This window comes from Pseudonaja textilis, chromosome Z (assembly GCF_049901715.1).
Source record: "Pseudonaja textilis isolate UNSWEBS1 chromosome Z, rPseTex1.2, whole genome shotgun sequence".
Classification (NCBI taxonomy): domain Eukaryota; kingdom Metazoa; phylum Chordata; class Lepidosauria; order Squamata; family Elapidae; genus Pseudonaja; species Pseudonaja textilis.
Window position 1 is genome coordinate 47,224,148 of NC_142008.1, and position 14,869 is coordinate 47,239,016.

Below are 14,869 nucleotides of genomic sequence, written 5' to 3' on the forward strand. Positions count from 1 at the left end.
TCAGGCTTTCCAAACCTCTATATTCCAAACCAATAAAATCTTCAATTTAAATATTTCCCCCTTCTTTTTAAAAACTCCTAAGTCCAGCTTTAAATTGTGCCTGTTTGTTAGCAATGTATTTTAATTCAATTTGTTTGGATATCTTGTTCCATCTTCTTCCAATCCTGGTTCGAAGCCCTGCTCAGCTGTCAAAGATATTTTCACTTTTTTCCCCCTTTCCCTTTAAAAATCCGCCGCTTTCTTATTCTTTCATAAAAATTCTTAAAATACCATCCTGGGGTACCTTTTAACTAATTGTTGTGCCAAGTTGCCCAGTTCTTATGTTGTCCACTTCTTTCTTCTCTCCTGCACAAATCTTAGTCCAGCTAAGTCCTCCTCTTCAGGGTGGCCATTTTAGACTGAAGAGAGAAAGTACCTAGAAAAGTATTATTTCAATTTATGGGACTTACTTAAGCTTATGTAGCTATTAGCAGAAATTACCCAATTTATATGTTGCAAGTTTTACTCAAATATATTGAATTTGCTAAACATCAATATAATGACCTATGAACTAGATATTACTTATAACAAATGTACTGTAAAGGGTGGCAACTGATGGTAACAGATGGTGTAAGATAATACCATATATGGTGAATGTATTAAGGTAAACAGATATGAAAACTTTTCTTTTCTTTGTTATGAAATTTCTCCTTTTATTATAATACAGCATGCTCAGCTAAATAAGAGAAACTCCCTGAGCAAAGTTAGGGTTTTAAGCTCAATAAGTCAAACCTCGGGAATAGCCCAGGGTTCAGAATTTGTCATATTAATGCTCTGAACCTTTGCGCAAATAAACCTGTATTCTCCAACCCTTCGTGGTCTTGTGTCCTGAATTGGAAGCAGGATTTCCTGCAACAAGACCACCAGTCGGTCGTCTTCAGGAGGAAAAATTGCCTAGCCCATGGAGTGGGGGATGCGGCTCCCCTCGACCTGGCTGGCAGCTTCCCTTTACTCCACCGCTCCTCTGAGGGAGCTTCAGCCCCCAATCACAGTGATTGGGGCTCTCCAACGAGAGAGCACGGATCGAAGCTGTGGACAGTCGCAGTCCCTGGTCTGTCGACGAGAAGGGCTTAACCCGGAAGCCTAAGTTCTAGAAGGTTCTTGACAGACGTGAAAACTAGGCCTTATCTAACAAAGAGAAATTCAATGTTGATAAAAGTAAGGTTTTACACTTAGACAAGAAAATTGAATGTATAGGTATAGAATAGGTGGATTCTGACTCAATAACAGTAAATGCAAGAGGGACTTTGGAGCTCCAGTAGACAATTATTTAAATATGAACCAGCAGTGTGCTGCAGCCACCAAAAAAAGCCAATGCAATCCTAGGATACATTAACAGAACGATAGAATCAAATATGAGTACCGCACTTGGAGTATTGCATCAAGTTTTGGTCACCACAATATAAAAAAAGTTGAGACTCTGGAAAGAATCTGGAGAAGAGCAACAAAGATGATTAGAATAAAATAATATGAAGGCTAAAACATATGAAGAATGATTGCAGGAATTGGGTATGTTTAGTCTGATGAAAAGAAGAACCAGGGGTGACGTGATAGTAGTGTTCAAATATTTTATAGTTTCCACAAAGAATAGGGGGTCAACCTATTTATCAAAGCACCAGAAGGCAGAACAAGGAGCAATGGATGGAAACCAGTAATCAGGGGAAGGACCAAGGAGAAATTTCCTCACAGTGAGAACAATTAACCAATGGAACGGCTTGCCTTCAGAAGTTGGGGTGCTACATCACTGGAAATTTTTAAGAAACGACTGGATAGCTATTAGTCCAGAATGGTATAGGGTCTCTTGCTTGTGCAGGGGCTTGGATTAGAAGATCTCCAAGCTCCCCTCCAATTCTGTTATAATTCTGTATTAATCTGAATCCCAATGATTTTAGTGCATCTATACCAAAGCCAAGATAAGTCACCAGATGGCAGTATTTCGTAGCTCCTATCAAAATCGTTGTTTGGATTTTTGCAGCCTTATTTGATTCCAATCTGTTTATAAATTTCCTTTGAAATGAAATGAAATTGCTTCATTCCTATAGGTAGATAAAATATCATTTTTTTAAGGATTGGGAACCTGTAGTCCTCCACTAACTTCTGATTTATAGCTCCCAGTCAGCAGAGCCAATAGGAAGGATGAACGTTTGGAAGGTCAAAGGTCACCCACTCCAATAATATATGTTAATGTTTTAGAGGAACTTTGGGATATAAAGAATAGAAATGATAAATTAGACCCACTTCCTTCACATTATTTCCAAAAAGTCTATTTAGAAGATAGGTAACCTAACTGTCCTGTATCGAGCTGGTTTTAAGTTGCAAGCAAGAAAGTCTGCACAGTCGGCTGGATATACTTTATGATACCTATATCATACCTATATATGATTTGGTTGCCGGCTGATATGAAATTGAAAAAGGCACCGGGATAAATGACCCTTAATCCGCCCTCTCCTGAAGAGAAAGTATTAGTCATGAGAAAGTCATGGGAATTACATCCTGATTAATGCCGGGAGCAAATTGCTTATCCGAAAGAAAAAAGGGGCGGAAAGAAAGATATCTGCCGGGCTTCCTGATTCAATCAGTTAGTTGATAAAAGCTCTCCTATTTCTCAAGCGCCCTTGTGCACGTACTTCTTTCGTCCACTTTTTACGGAAATCCACCAGCTCCTGGAAATAGGTGAATCAATGAATGGCGAGATTGCTCACGCTTCGCTACAAACTCGACTCCTCTAATCCGCTCCAGAGCTACTTTCAGTTCGGCGCCTCACTGGTCCGAACTAAGCTATGCAGAGGAAGTGGTTAAGCAGCGCTCTTTTCTAGAATGGCGCCCCTGCTGAAAGATATAAAACATTTTGAAGTGACGAAAAAGACGAGTTTTCGGCTGCCTTCTCTGCCTAACTAAAAACGGGGTGTGCTAAGGGCCCTTAGCAATTCAGGCAGAAGTATGAGAGCCAATGGTTAGACTCTAGCAGTAAAGGCAGCAAGCGCCGATTTATCGTGCTTTTTGCTTTTGCTTCACGGACAGAAACTTTTTTCAGTAATAAAAATGCACTGTTCCGCTATGACTGCCAACGTATTGCCCTTTCAGGCGACTAACAAAAACTCGTATAATTTCCCATAGTGCTTTAGGCACCCTTTCCCTCTTTCCGGAAATCTGCCAATGACTGACTAATCCAAGCTGAGATGATGGCTTGAACACATCTTTTCCCGAAGGGTGGCAGAGTAGAGTAAAGTTTACATACTGTATTGGAAGGTCAGATTCATCAGAAAAAATTGTTTCCCCTGTAACTCCTCCATCTCAACCAATTATCTGATTCAGATTCAACGTTGTGACCTATTCAGACTCTTAGGCAGTGGTCTTCAAACTTGAGAGCTTTAAGACTGTGGACTTCAACTCCCAGAATTCTTCCTTCAGTCATGGTAGCTCAGGAATTCTGGGAGTTGAAGTCCACAAGTCTTAAACTTGCCAAGTTTGAAGACTTTTGCTCTTAGGTAATACCCACACTTGGGTGCGGATGTCTGTGGAACTTTTTTCCCAAAAGAGACTGCTGCAAAAAGGTGTATATTTACATATTTTGGATCCCAAAACATTTTTTCTTTAGGGTTGAATTTCTCAGGAAAGTCTTTTATCAGTGTATAGTCTATTTAGCTATGTTTTAAAGCCTCTTTATCTCAGGACATATCCTCACCTCCAATTTACATAAACCTTTCCACCTCTCCTCCCCCCTCCATATGACATAACCTTCATCTCATTCACAACCCATCAGCTCTACAACCTTTAGTCATTAAATACAGCGGATGCTGCCCCATTACAACTCCAAAAGGTATACAATCTAAAAAGCTTGGCAGTGAAGTGAGATGATCTGTTGTGTCTGTGGCCAGAAGTTGTTTTTCAAATATGAAGTGAGTTTCTGACCTGAACAGCTTATGGAGTATGCAAAGTAAATTTGCAGAAAGCTGAAATAGTGTATATCACAAATGGTACCCAGAGAAGATTTTTAGCTCAGAGTTATAAAGAATAAGCACAAACTTCACTCTCTTCTCTCTACTATTAATGATGTACCTTAATTTGCTAATGAAATATCTGGGGGAGAAAACCCCACCAAGCTCAGAAAACATCAAGAACCTTATCTCACGAATCATCTCAGAATAGAGACAGCAGGCTAACTTGCTCTTCTGTCTTACAGCTCTGGGATCTGAGATGACACTGTCAGAAAAAAAATGATGAAAACACCATAGTGGAGTGGGGAAGGAGGGTGTATTGTCATATACACCACTGCCCAGAAGTTGTGCTGAGCAGATGGAGTCAAGGATCCAGATAACCAGATGGCAAGGTTGTTGCTTTGACAATAGCAGGAGGTTATAATTTAAACCACAGGTGTGGGATGGCATTTTCACCCTTCTGGAAACCTTGAACATTAGGAAAGCAGAGCATCAGAATTTTTCTATTTTTCTCCCCCCACCCTTTCTTTTTTCTTTTTTGCAGGTCTCCCTCCCTAGGACATAGAAAATTAGGAATTCAGGAAGAAAATATAACTTGGAAATTCAAAGAGAGGGAGCGCGCACTGAGAGTTACAAATAGACTCAGTAATAGGTATAAAGCTCAGTGGGACTGCTTTGAGTTGGACCTAAACTGGAGCTCATTGCAGGATGTATTGCAGTGAACTATCAAACCAATCTCAGCAGAAGCCTCTCATTTAGTTTATCTTGCGGTTGGGAATCCCGCTGTTGCTGTCCTATGCATTTATCGTCTAAATCCGGATGCGCGTTTGGGGTGCTTGAAATAGGGGAAGGGTGGAGTAGAATCCGTTTGCACGGGCACCCACAAATAATGCACGTGTGTATTACGTGCTGCATTCGGTCGCTGGCTTCGCCCTTTCAGCTTGCTCTCCACTGACCTGAGACCAGACTTCCTACCAGAGCACATTAAAACGTGCAGACTGCGAGGCTGCTGAGGAGACGGTCTCCACCTTTGTTCCTGGCCTTTCCGTCAAAATGGAGCAGAGTTCTTGTTGTTTAGGCTTTTCACTGAGTAAAGGTAACCTCACATTTACAGGATTTGTTGTGACCAATTAAGAGCAGTTCCTCCCATTGGTCGATATGGGGAGAAGACTTTAAAGTGTTTTTTTTTTTAAGAAAGCAATGCACAATTGTTCTCCCCCGTGTGTCAGGTTGATAGGAAACAAAAGACATTTAGAACCTTACATTTCATTAGTCAAATTGGGCTTTTTGTAAAATATGCTTGGATGGAAGACCTCTAGAGAATCCTAAAACTATAGGCTAGACTAGGAAGTTCGGGGAAAAATTATCCAGATATAGGAAAATAACCAGGAGTCCCTCGAAGTCTCACCTTTTTACAACACTTGTCTTCTAAACAATTGAATGGCAAAGTTAACTCATTTTTCAGAGGCGTCGAATCTTGACCACTTGTAACCTATATCCTGGTTGATTTTATATAAATTAAAACACCAGAAAGAGGACACGAATCTCATGGATTTCAGTGTGTTTGAATTAGATACAAAAGTAGTTATACAGACTTGTAATTAGCGGAAGTGTTTTTGCACCTGAGTCAGTAATTAGCATGTGCACATATTTCCAGTCTTACTTCCTGCTTTTTTTCCCCATTAAGATCCCAATTTCTGCTTCCTATGGCAATCACCTTGACCTCCGTTCCTTGCCTCAAATTTTATATTTGGGCAACCAAATATAAAAAGACTCTCTGTGCTAGACGTCCTATCCACTGTCTTCTGAATTTGAATAAAAGCTACTATCTGAAAACCGAGGACTACATGCAAATCGGTCTGCGGATTGAGTCCCAGGGAGACCCACTTTTGCAGATGGATGCTGATGGAGTCCAGCCCGCAGCGAATTATTTGAGACTGCAATCGGCAGCTGTATCCATAATGCCAAAGCAAAGGATTTTTACAGCACTTTTATGATCTTTTCCTGTTATTGTAAACAAATAACCTGCATCTTTCATCTCGATTTAAATATAGATTTGTTTATCACTGTCATCTTAGGTGGATTAATTAGATACATTTATTCGCAATTTGGCGTCTGGCACCCCATTTTAGGAATGCCTTATGATAAGGTGTTAATTGGGGCCAGCCAGGCACTTACAAGTTCCATTAAACAGTGTGAGGACTTTTCACGAGTTATTTTCCTCTTCCTCCCACCCACCTCTTTCTTCTTTCCTTCCTTTTTTTTAAACACTGCAGTGAAAAAAATATACAGGTTGCGTGGAAACGCTACTGAAGGAGGGGATTCGCTTTGCTACTCGGCAATTGGCGCAGGACAACCGATGAATAGAGAAAACTAGAGAGCAAATGGAGATTGGTTAGAAGAACAATAATCCAAATTGGAATAGTTTCGGAATTTGTCTTTGGAAGCGCCTCGGTGGCACGGAACAAAAGACCACTACCACCACCACTACCCCGCCACCGAGAAATCAGACAACCTTCGGAACATTTAGGTTTCCTTCGTGAGGAAAGGGCTATCAAATGGAAAACTCCGACCTTTTTGACCGAAAATGGTTGAGCACTTCGCTTCTCACCTTCTGGCTGGGGTCCTCTCTTGACAGCAGTGTCCTAATGCTGAAGTGCCGGGTCCAATTCTCTGCCTGCAGCCGGGGGAAGAATGGGAGCAGAAGTCGTGCCTTGCACAAGGGGGTTTCTGAACCTACGCGGCGGGCTGGTCCGGCCTTGATTTCAAGGAACTTCTCGGAGGCCCCTTCTTCCGTCCAAGGAGAAAATCAGACGCGGTAAGTCCCGCGCGCGCGAGTTACCCCCACCACCAAGCCCCAAGCTAAAGTCTCGGCTGCAATCATCTTACAAACAAAATGGTATGTGCATTACTACCTTTATTTTGTGTTACAATTATTTTAATTAAAATTGCACTACACGTGTATATTGATTTTAACTTCCCAAGCGCCAGGATCGCTGAGCATCTGATTCAAATCAGGAAGACATTGGTGTATACAAGCTTCGGCATGATAAAAATGATTTAAAAATTCTATCCAGAAATTGGACAGAAATTGGACAGAACAGGTCTCCGTAGTTTGAATTAAGCTGCAGGCGTGGCTTCCACTTGAAATTGAAGCGCTTCGGTTTCAAGGAAAGTCTCTGCTGCTAGGCATAGGTAAGGACTGTTGCCTTGTAGTCAGAAAAGAATGGACTTGTGCAAGATCCAAGGATTCCTTGTCTTCGTCCCTCACTTGAGCGTGTTGCCATTTCAGGGACGCTCCCTGGACGAAGCGGCATTGGAGCATCGCGGAACGCATGTAAGCTTAGCTCAGACACGTCTTCCTTTGGCTACTGGCTCGAGTCCACATTTGTCCGCAGAACATCTCCAGTCCCACTTCAACCCTAAATTAGCTGCCGACGGTCTCAAAGCAGCTATGGACAAAGGCGCCTGACTCGGGATATAGTGTCTAGCACTGCATCTGTAATGTACGCATCGAGAACGCTAGGCGCTCCAGAGATTGTCCGACTTCGCTCCTTCTGGAGAGGAAGGGGAGACCCAACCAACTTAAGGACCTCTTCGCTTTTTGCTTGACTGGACTAAGTTCTACCTGTTCCTGCGGATAGGCATTGGGGAGAGTGGGGGGAGAGTGGTATGTTGGATAAAATTCTTGTTCATTAGAGAATCTGGGGTTTTATGGCTGGGTAAGAAGGGCCAGCTTTTTGATAGTGCAGCAGCTTAATAGAGGAATGGGGTTAGCAACCTTCTCTTTTATCGACCCTGTTCTACCTACCTTGTTCAAAGTCAGCTACCAAAATTATTTTATTTTGGAGTAACAGTTACAACTTGTTTGAGAACAGAATCTGGCTCAGATACCCAAATCTTTATATAGCATTTGCAGTGAAAAGGAAATTTCCCAACAACTAATACAGTTATAAGTCCTTATCATTGGAATACATTTATTATAAATTATATACAGATGAGCATCCCCCCCAAATAAAACCAATGCTTTGCTTTAAAGCCTTTTGTGATCTCAGTATCATACTATTTACAGACTGCGCAACAGGAAGTACAACACTTTCCATGTAAAACAGTTGAAAAATACACTTACCACTTACCAATAAATATTTTGACATACTCCCAGTCTTAGTGCCCACCTTCAATGTAGAATTTGTTTAAATGGATAACTTCCAACATATCCTGTTCAACCTGCCAGAACTAGAACTAAAGAGAGTATTTTGCCATAGCCTACATTTATGTCTAGCCACAGAGCTATACATATTATATGGAATCATTTATTTGCCATCTTTGTAGGATTATTTCATTGCCATAAGATCAAAAATCCCTCAATCAAAAAAAAGTTTCACTTGCTAAACTAAGACTTTTGTTCTTGCATATATGAAGAATTGTTCTAAAGGAAAAGCCTCTAAGTTTTTTTTCAGATAGTCAGCAGTAACAGATCCAATCTGGACTCCCTTTTTACAGAGATTTCTAAAGGAAATTTTGAATTTCCTTTTTTCTAAATTGTTTGGCAATGTAGAAAACATTGATTAAAATGTATCTATGTATTAACCCCCTCCCTTTGACCATTCTGAAAGAAAATCTAATTTAATCTTATAATACTGCTTAAGCATTTTCTCTTAAATCTTGGAAATGAGCAGAAGAAAAAGAATTTTTTTTCTTTTAGTGCTACCTTGTTTCTCTCCCTCCCCGGAAGTCAGACAAAAGCTTTGGCACATTCTATAGAATTGCACAAGACCATTTCAAAAGGTGACGATACCAAAGGTTCCTCACCAAGGGATCTCAGCACCACCACTGAACATGTAAAGTTACTCAAATTTCAAGACACCAGGACTCAAATACTTAAGAACTGGTATAAAAAGCATAGTAGCCCATGCTTTTAGAAGCATCTTTGCCATAGTCCTCAGCATTAATATCCTCACACTTCATTGTTGGAGAGTTTTCATTGCTGGAGCTGTTTGGGGACAGTCGCCGCCTTTTACAAGCACCAATATAAACTCCAGAATCATTGGAATCTAGAGATTTTATGGATGGAGGTGTCTCAATCCAAGATGACCCCATTTCTTCTTTTACTTTTTCTTTTGAAAGGAGGTCTTCAGAGAAACCTGGAGGGCTTGCTCTCGAAGTCCAAGGTAAACTTGTAGACATTTTCCTTGGGTAAGAGCCTCGACTTCCCCATCCAGCCACAGAAGAAAATGTTGGATCTGGGTAATACCCCAGTGCATGGGATGTCTGAATGGGAAGGGATTTGATACCATAAGAGAGTAAGCTACTTGGAGAGTAATCAGTTTCATAGGAATTCATGTCCAGTTTGTTGGCCCCAGACTGCTGGACTGGAGTGACAAACCATCTCTGTGGTGGATTGGTCACCTCTTCAGTCTGCTGCGGAGAGAGGAGGCCATTTGTCTGTGGTACAGCTCTTTCACCATTATAGAATCTAGCTGGTGGCAGGTTGTTGACAAATTGTTCCTGGAAGAAGGGTTGTACAGTGTATCGGGCTCCTGGGACAATCTGGTGGGATCTAGGAGAATCCGTAGGAGATGGAGTTAATCTGTCATTTTCTGAAGCTGTGTACATGCTACAATATAAAAGAGAAAGGCTAAGATACTGTTCTTTGCCATTCAAAAATTTGATGTTAACATGTATGGAACCTGAATGGGGCTCTAACCATCATAATGCCATCTTAGTGCTAGAGATTGTATGTCTCATATACACTTTTTCTAATTAAAGTAAATAAAGATAACTAATGTGTTTAAATTTTTAAAAAATTATATTCCAAACTAAACATTTTTTCTACATCTAATACTCTCTGCTAACCTCACACATCTATTGCAATGTGCAATATACATATACATACATACATACACACACACATATATCTCCTTAGTTACATTAGGTATCATTAGAGTTTCGTTATTTAACAGATTTGCTCTTTGCTCAGATACAAAGTCACTTTTTAAAAATATAAAATTCAAAGTATACTAATTAAAATAAACATTAAGAGCTAAAAGAAGTCTTTTATTGTCCTTGGCACTATGAAGAAATACACGAATCATTACTTACGAATCATAATTGTCCCTGAAGCCTTTTGCAAAAGGGTTATGATCAATTTTAAGCTGTGTGATCTGGAAAGTAAATCAGAAAAATAGCATGACCTATTTAGATATGTTATACCTAAAAAGACAAATAGCTCTTTGTATATGTAAAAAAGAAAAATATATATTTACATGGAAAATTAAATTTTTGATATAAATATTGCAGGTCCTTTCACGCAAGGAATGTTGATTGGCAGATTCTAGGAGGCGTGCCTTGACTGCCAAGGCTCTTGTCCTCTGGAACATTCTTTCTCAGTTGGGATGTCTCTGACCCTGTTGGCCCTTGGTAAAGCCTTAAACACCTGACGTTGTATTTAGGTTTGGGATCCTAAAGGTATGAAGGGGCCATTTCCTAGCTATATTGATATTTAAGATTATTTTTCTCAAATGCCATACATATTTAACTTGTATTATACTATAATTGTTTTTAACTGCTTTATGATTGTTTGCTGTCTGGAGTCACTTGCTTGACATTGGCAGATACAGAGAATGAATGAATGGAATAAATGAATCAGAAAATAAATTTATTCATAAATCTGCTAAATAGATTGGTGGAACACAGAGTGATAGAAATAGCAAATTTATTTGCCACACTAATACTAAAGCACTCAGTCTCACAAAGCTTGCATGTTTTTATCATTTAATTTTAAAAAGGGCATGAGGTGAAAGATGTTATGCTACAAATAAAAAACCAATTAGTATATTGAGTTTATGTTATCCTTACATCAGTGTTCTGATATGCAGTAACAGCTATGAACTGTGTTTCAGGAAAGTTGAAAGTTTGTGTTTTAGTAGAGTCATTCATATCTTCAACACCATCTTCTGTCACTTCCACAATATGGAGACGAGGCTGATATTTGTGCAGGGACTGTAGAACAATCATCTGGAAACAGTTTAGCCATCTTTTGTTATAAGACAAATATATTTAAAATCTATCAAATTTTGTACAGAACTAGGATTAGGATTCATGGCCTATTTTCCATTTACATGCCAGTTTATCTCTGTTAAAAGGCAAGACTGAAGTCAATATTCAAGATTGCTGGGCCAATTTTGCCTTATTTAGACTGCATTTAAGTATTTTTTTTTTTTTACCTGGGTATTGTTATTATTAGCCCCTTTGTTATTAGTAAGTTTGAGTTTTCCAAAGAGATTTCCTGTCTCATCCAGTGGGCTCCAGTATTGGGAGATTCAGGATGAACGTAAACCTTGTTGCCTATCAGAAGGATGGAAAAAAATAAACAAAAATACATTTTAGCTCTCTCTTTCTATACCAGAGACACTGACATAACCACACATTAGCCAGAGCAGATACTGACTAAGTATGAGATTTAGAAAAGAGGCACTGTTGTTCACACACTTGTACATCTAGTAGTATGTCACTACTGGCTTTTTTAGGCTAAGGAAATGTAGCATCCATAAAAATATATTATAATAAAAAGATAATTTCTTTGCTAATTATTTGCAACATCTTTTAACTATAGCAGCCATCACTTCAGCAATCATATATAGCATATATAGCAGCATACATACATACAGACAGACAGACAGACACATACACACAGACACACACAGATATATATATCCAAACCAACCAACCAAATCCAAACAAACTCCTTCCCCACCAGCTGTAGTCATAGGCTTTATGTAATAATATCCTACCTTGCATATTATTATCAGCTTTGCCACATGTCACCCATTTTCCTCCCTGGAAGCGCCAATGGTTAGGATCTGCAAGTACTACTTCCGCAAAAACATTGTAATGTGCAGTAGGATTGAGGCCTGTTATGTTGAAACTCAGGAAAGGAAACATCCGCCTGAAATGGGAAAGAATAAGAAAAAGAAAAGGGCTTTTAGAGAAGGAGCCTATTAGCTATTTGCCAAAAACTCCTGCAGAGTCCCTCTGGCAGCATGTTTCAGCCCTGGCTTGCACCTGGGCAAAGAAAAGGAGGCAGATGGTGGTCCCCTTACAGGTTTTATATTTAGAGAATCACTAGGAGAGGGTTCAGCTCCAAACATCCTCTCTCTTTTGCAAGCATCAGCGTAGATGCAGGAAAGGAAAGACCTCTTCACCAGCTAGCAGAATCCTGCTTTGGAGAATCAAGATTATTCAACAGCTGTTCCACAGTCCTCCTGTGTAAATGGGCAGAACTCCATTTGTATCAGTTTTGAGGGTTGGAATTTTAACTTTTGAATTTCAAACCCCAATTTCCTTGGACAGGTATTATTATCTGCACTGAAGCCATTTTCTGTTTCTAATAATTATTCAAAGCAAACCCATTGGGGAAAAGTAAGTGTTCTGCTGAAATTTATCAAGGAAACCAATGTAAATTTTTAGGATAGAAAATAGAAGTTAAAGAAGAATAGAACTCCACTTCAAGCTCCCTTTATAGGCGTGCGGGAAAGACCTGTTTGGAAAGAGCTTGTTTTTAATTGAAATTGGATTATTCGGTCTTCCAGGAATCTTAAAATACAAACTTTAGTCCCACAAATTGTTTTGTTAGGTAACCTGAAAAGACAGTTGTGTAATTTCCCAGCATCTTTGATCAGATTAATTTCCAAATAAATAGTACACCAGAGTCAGGTTGTTATAACATATTAAAACTAAAACTAAAAGCCAAACTGAGATTCATAAAATCAGAATAGTAAAGGAAATTCTGTCTCTTTCCAAGAGGATAAGAGATGATGTGAGATTCTAATGCACTTTAACACATAGAATCCAGTCTGATTACAGTAGAAGGGGAGCAATCTAAGAAGTGTGCACTGGCTGCAGGAGAATTAAGAAATAGTATTTCATGAAAAAAGACTGTTAGGGTTGGGATTTTGAAATGGGAAAGAAACGAAACTAGGGAGACCATTAAAAAAGCAAAACCAGAACCCACTTATAAGGATAGCCAGAATCTCGAATTCATTTGCTGAAGATTTATTCTCTCTTTTGAGTGCAACTGGATCGACTAATTCTCCTTTCCAAAGCGTGTTTCCAAACCTAACAGATTGGTTTCGAAGAAACGAATTTACTCGTCTTTGAAACCAGACGTTTTCAGGGCACCCGAAGCTACTTTCACCCAAAACTTAAACCCGGACTAGAGAGGGATGTAGCTCCGCTGTCCTTCTGCCACCCACTTCCCTCAGGAATGTAGTAGTTAACACATATATAGGCAGGAAAGCTGCACTCCGAAACGGCCCCCGTTATCAAAACCTACCTGCCCTGCTTGGTAATGATCATCTCGGTTTGATGCCGATGGAACTTCAGCCAGAGCGGCCGATTGCAGAGGAAAACCTGGGCACGAAGTCCCCCTGCCCCGCCGGGCATCGTCAGTCCCCCTAGGCCGCCGCAGGAGCCCCCCGCCGCCGCCGCTGGCGGGTAAGGGTTATAGAGAGCACCGGGAGGTGCGCCTTGACCATACTGATACGTGCTCGCGGCTGCAGCGAAGGGTGTCCTACTTGCTGCCGTCGAAAAGCTGCCCGGCGGCGTCAGCACAGAACCATAGGGGTAGCGTGCTCCACTGGGCGCCTGGTACATGGAACTGGATTGCGCGCTCCCGGCCGCCCCAGCATACGGGAAGAGCGAGCACTGACTGCCCAGCTCGGCACTAGCCTGCGGGCCGGGAGATTGCAGGTAGTACCGTTCAGGACTCAGGCCATCTAGAGAGTAGCGAGCAGGCGGGGGTGGCGGCGGCGGCGGCGGCAATACGTCTTCCTCGGTTGGACCCGGCGAGCTCTTGCGCCCACCGTCCGCGACCTCGGCCCCCGCCTTGGACGGCATCTGGCCGGCAGTGACGAAGGGCGTTGTTTCGCCCGCCGCCTCGGCCTCACCTAACAGGCTCGTTGCCGGCCCAGAGGCGCCACCGAACTTTTTCGGCCCCTTCTCCAAGTCCGGGCGCGGCGGCGACCCAGTGTTGAGGTGTCGCGCTGTACCGCCGCCTCTCCCGCCCGCGGTTTCCAGCGGATAAAACGGGGTACCCGGCAGATTAGCAGAACTGCCTAGGAGTTGCTCCCCCAATTGCATCTCGCCAGGAGATTACCCCCTCGCCTCCGCCTAGAAGTCCCTGAACTCTCGGAGAACAGCTCTAGCGAGAGCCACAAACAGCGCGCACCTCACCCCTCCCGAGGTCTACGCTTCCCAAGCGTCTTAAAGAGAAAAGGTCGTTAGCCGCCCACTGTGGCGACCTATTGAAAGCCACCCACCGCCCCTGTCCCTTTAATCCCATGCCAGTGACTGCACCCGACCGCGCTCGAGAGCATGTATACATATATATAGGCGCGCGCGCTTCTTTCTTGTACCCGGGGAGGGGCTTGGAGGCGGTTCCACTCAGAGACGAACTTCTCTTATTCTCGTCCACCTATTGGCTGAGCCAGTGGACACTAATTTAATTAGACAGTTACTAATTGAAACAAGTCATCTGTAACTCCTGGAGGGCGATATATTTTTAAAGTCACCCCTCTCTTTGCATTGCTAAACAATTCAATGAAGCCGAAAAAAGAAAAAGGTTTCCTGTACATAAGACAGATTTAAGTTTTTCTTTCGCGAAATGGAAGAGAAAACTTTTAACTTTTAAATGCGTTCCTCTCAACTCAAAGGAAAGTGGAGTCTGTAGGTGTCTGGTTGATTCCTAAACTGTCAACCTCTGCAAGCCCGAAATCAATGGGAAGAATGGTCAGTACCCATCTAGTCGCCGTCGCACCTCAATAGGCAAGGCCTTGGCTCGCCAGCGCCCTCGACCAAGTTGAGAGAGGAAGCGCGGCGGACCCATATTTTGC

The 14,869-nt window shown here is 41.6% G+C and overlaps 1 protein-coding gene across 1 annotated transcript; it reads right to left on the reverse strand.

Moving 5' to 3' along the window:
- Positions 1 to 7,922: 7,922 nt before the first annotated feature.
- Positions 7,923 to 14,332, reverse strand: EOMES (eomesodermin). Its single transcript, XM_026708194.2, is given in 7 exon segments — positions 7,923 to 9,594; positions 10,080 to 10,141; positions 10,836 to 10,994; positions 11,204 to 11,259; positions 11,262 to 11,324; positions 11,771 to 11,925; positions 13,312 to 14,332. Coding segments are annotated over 7 exon segments (2,037 nt in total). The 5' UTR covers positions 14,118 to 14,332; the 3' UTR covers positions 7,923 to 8,858.
- Between the last annotated feature and the right edge of the window lie 537 nt (positions 14,333 to 14,869).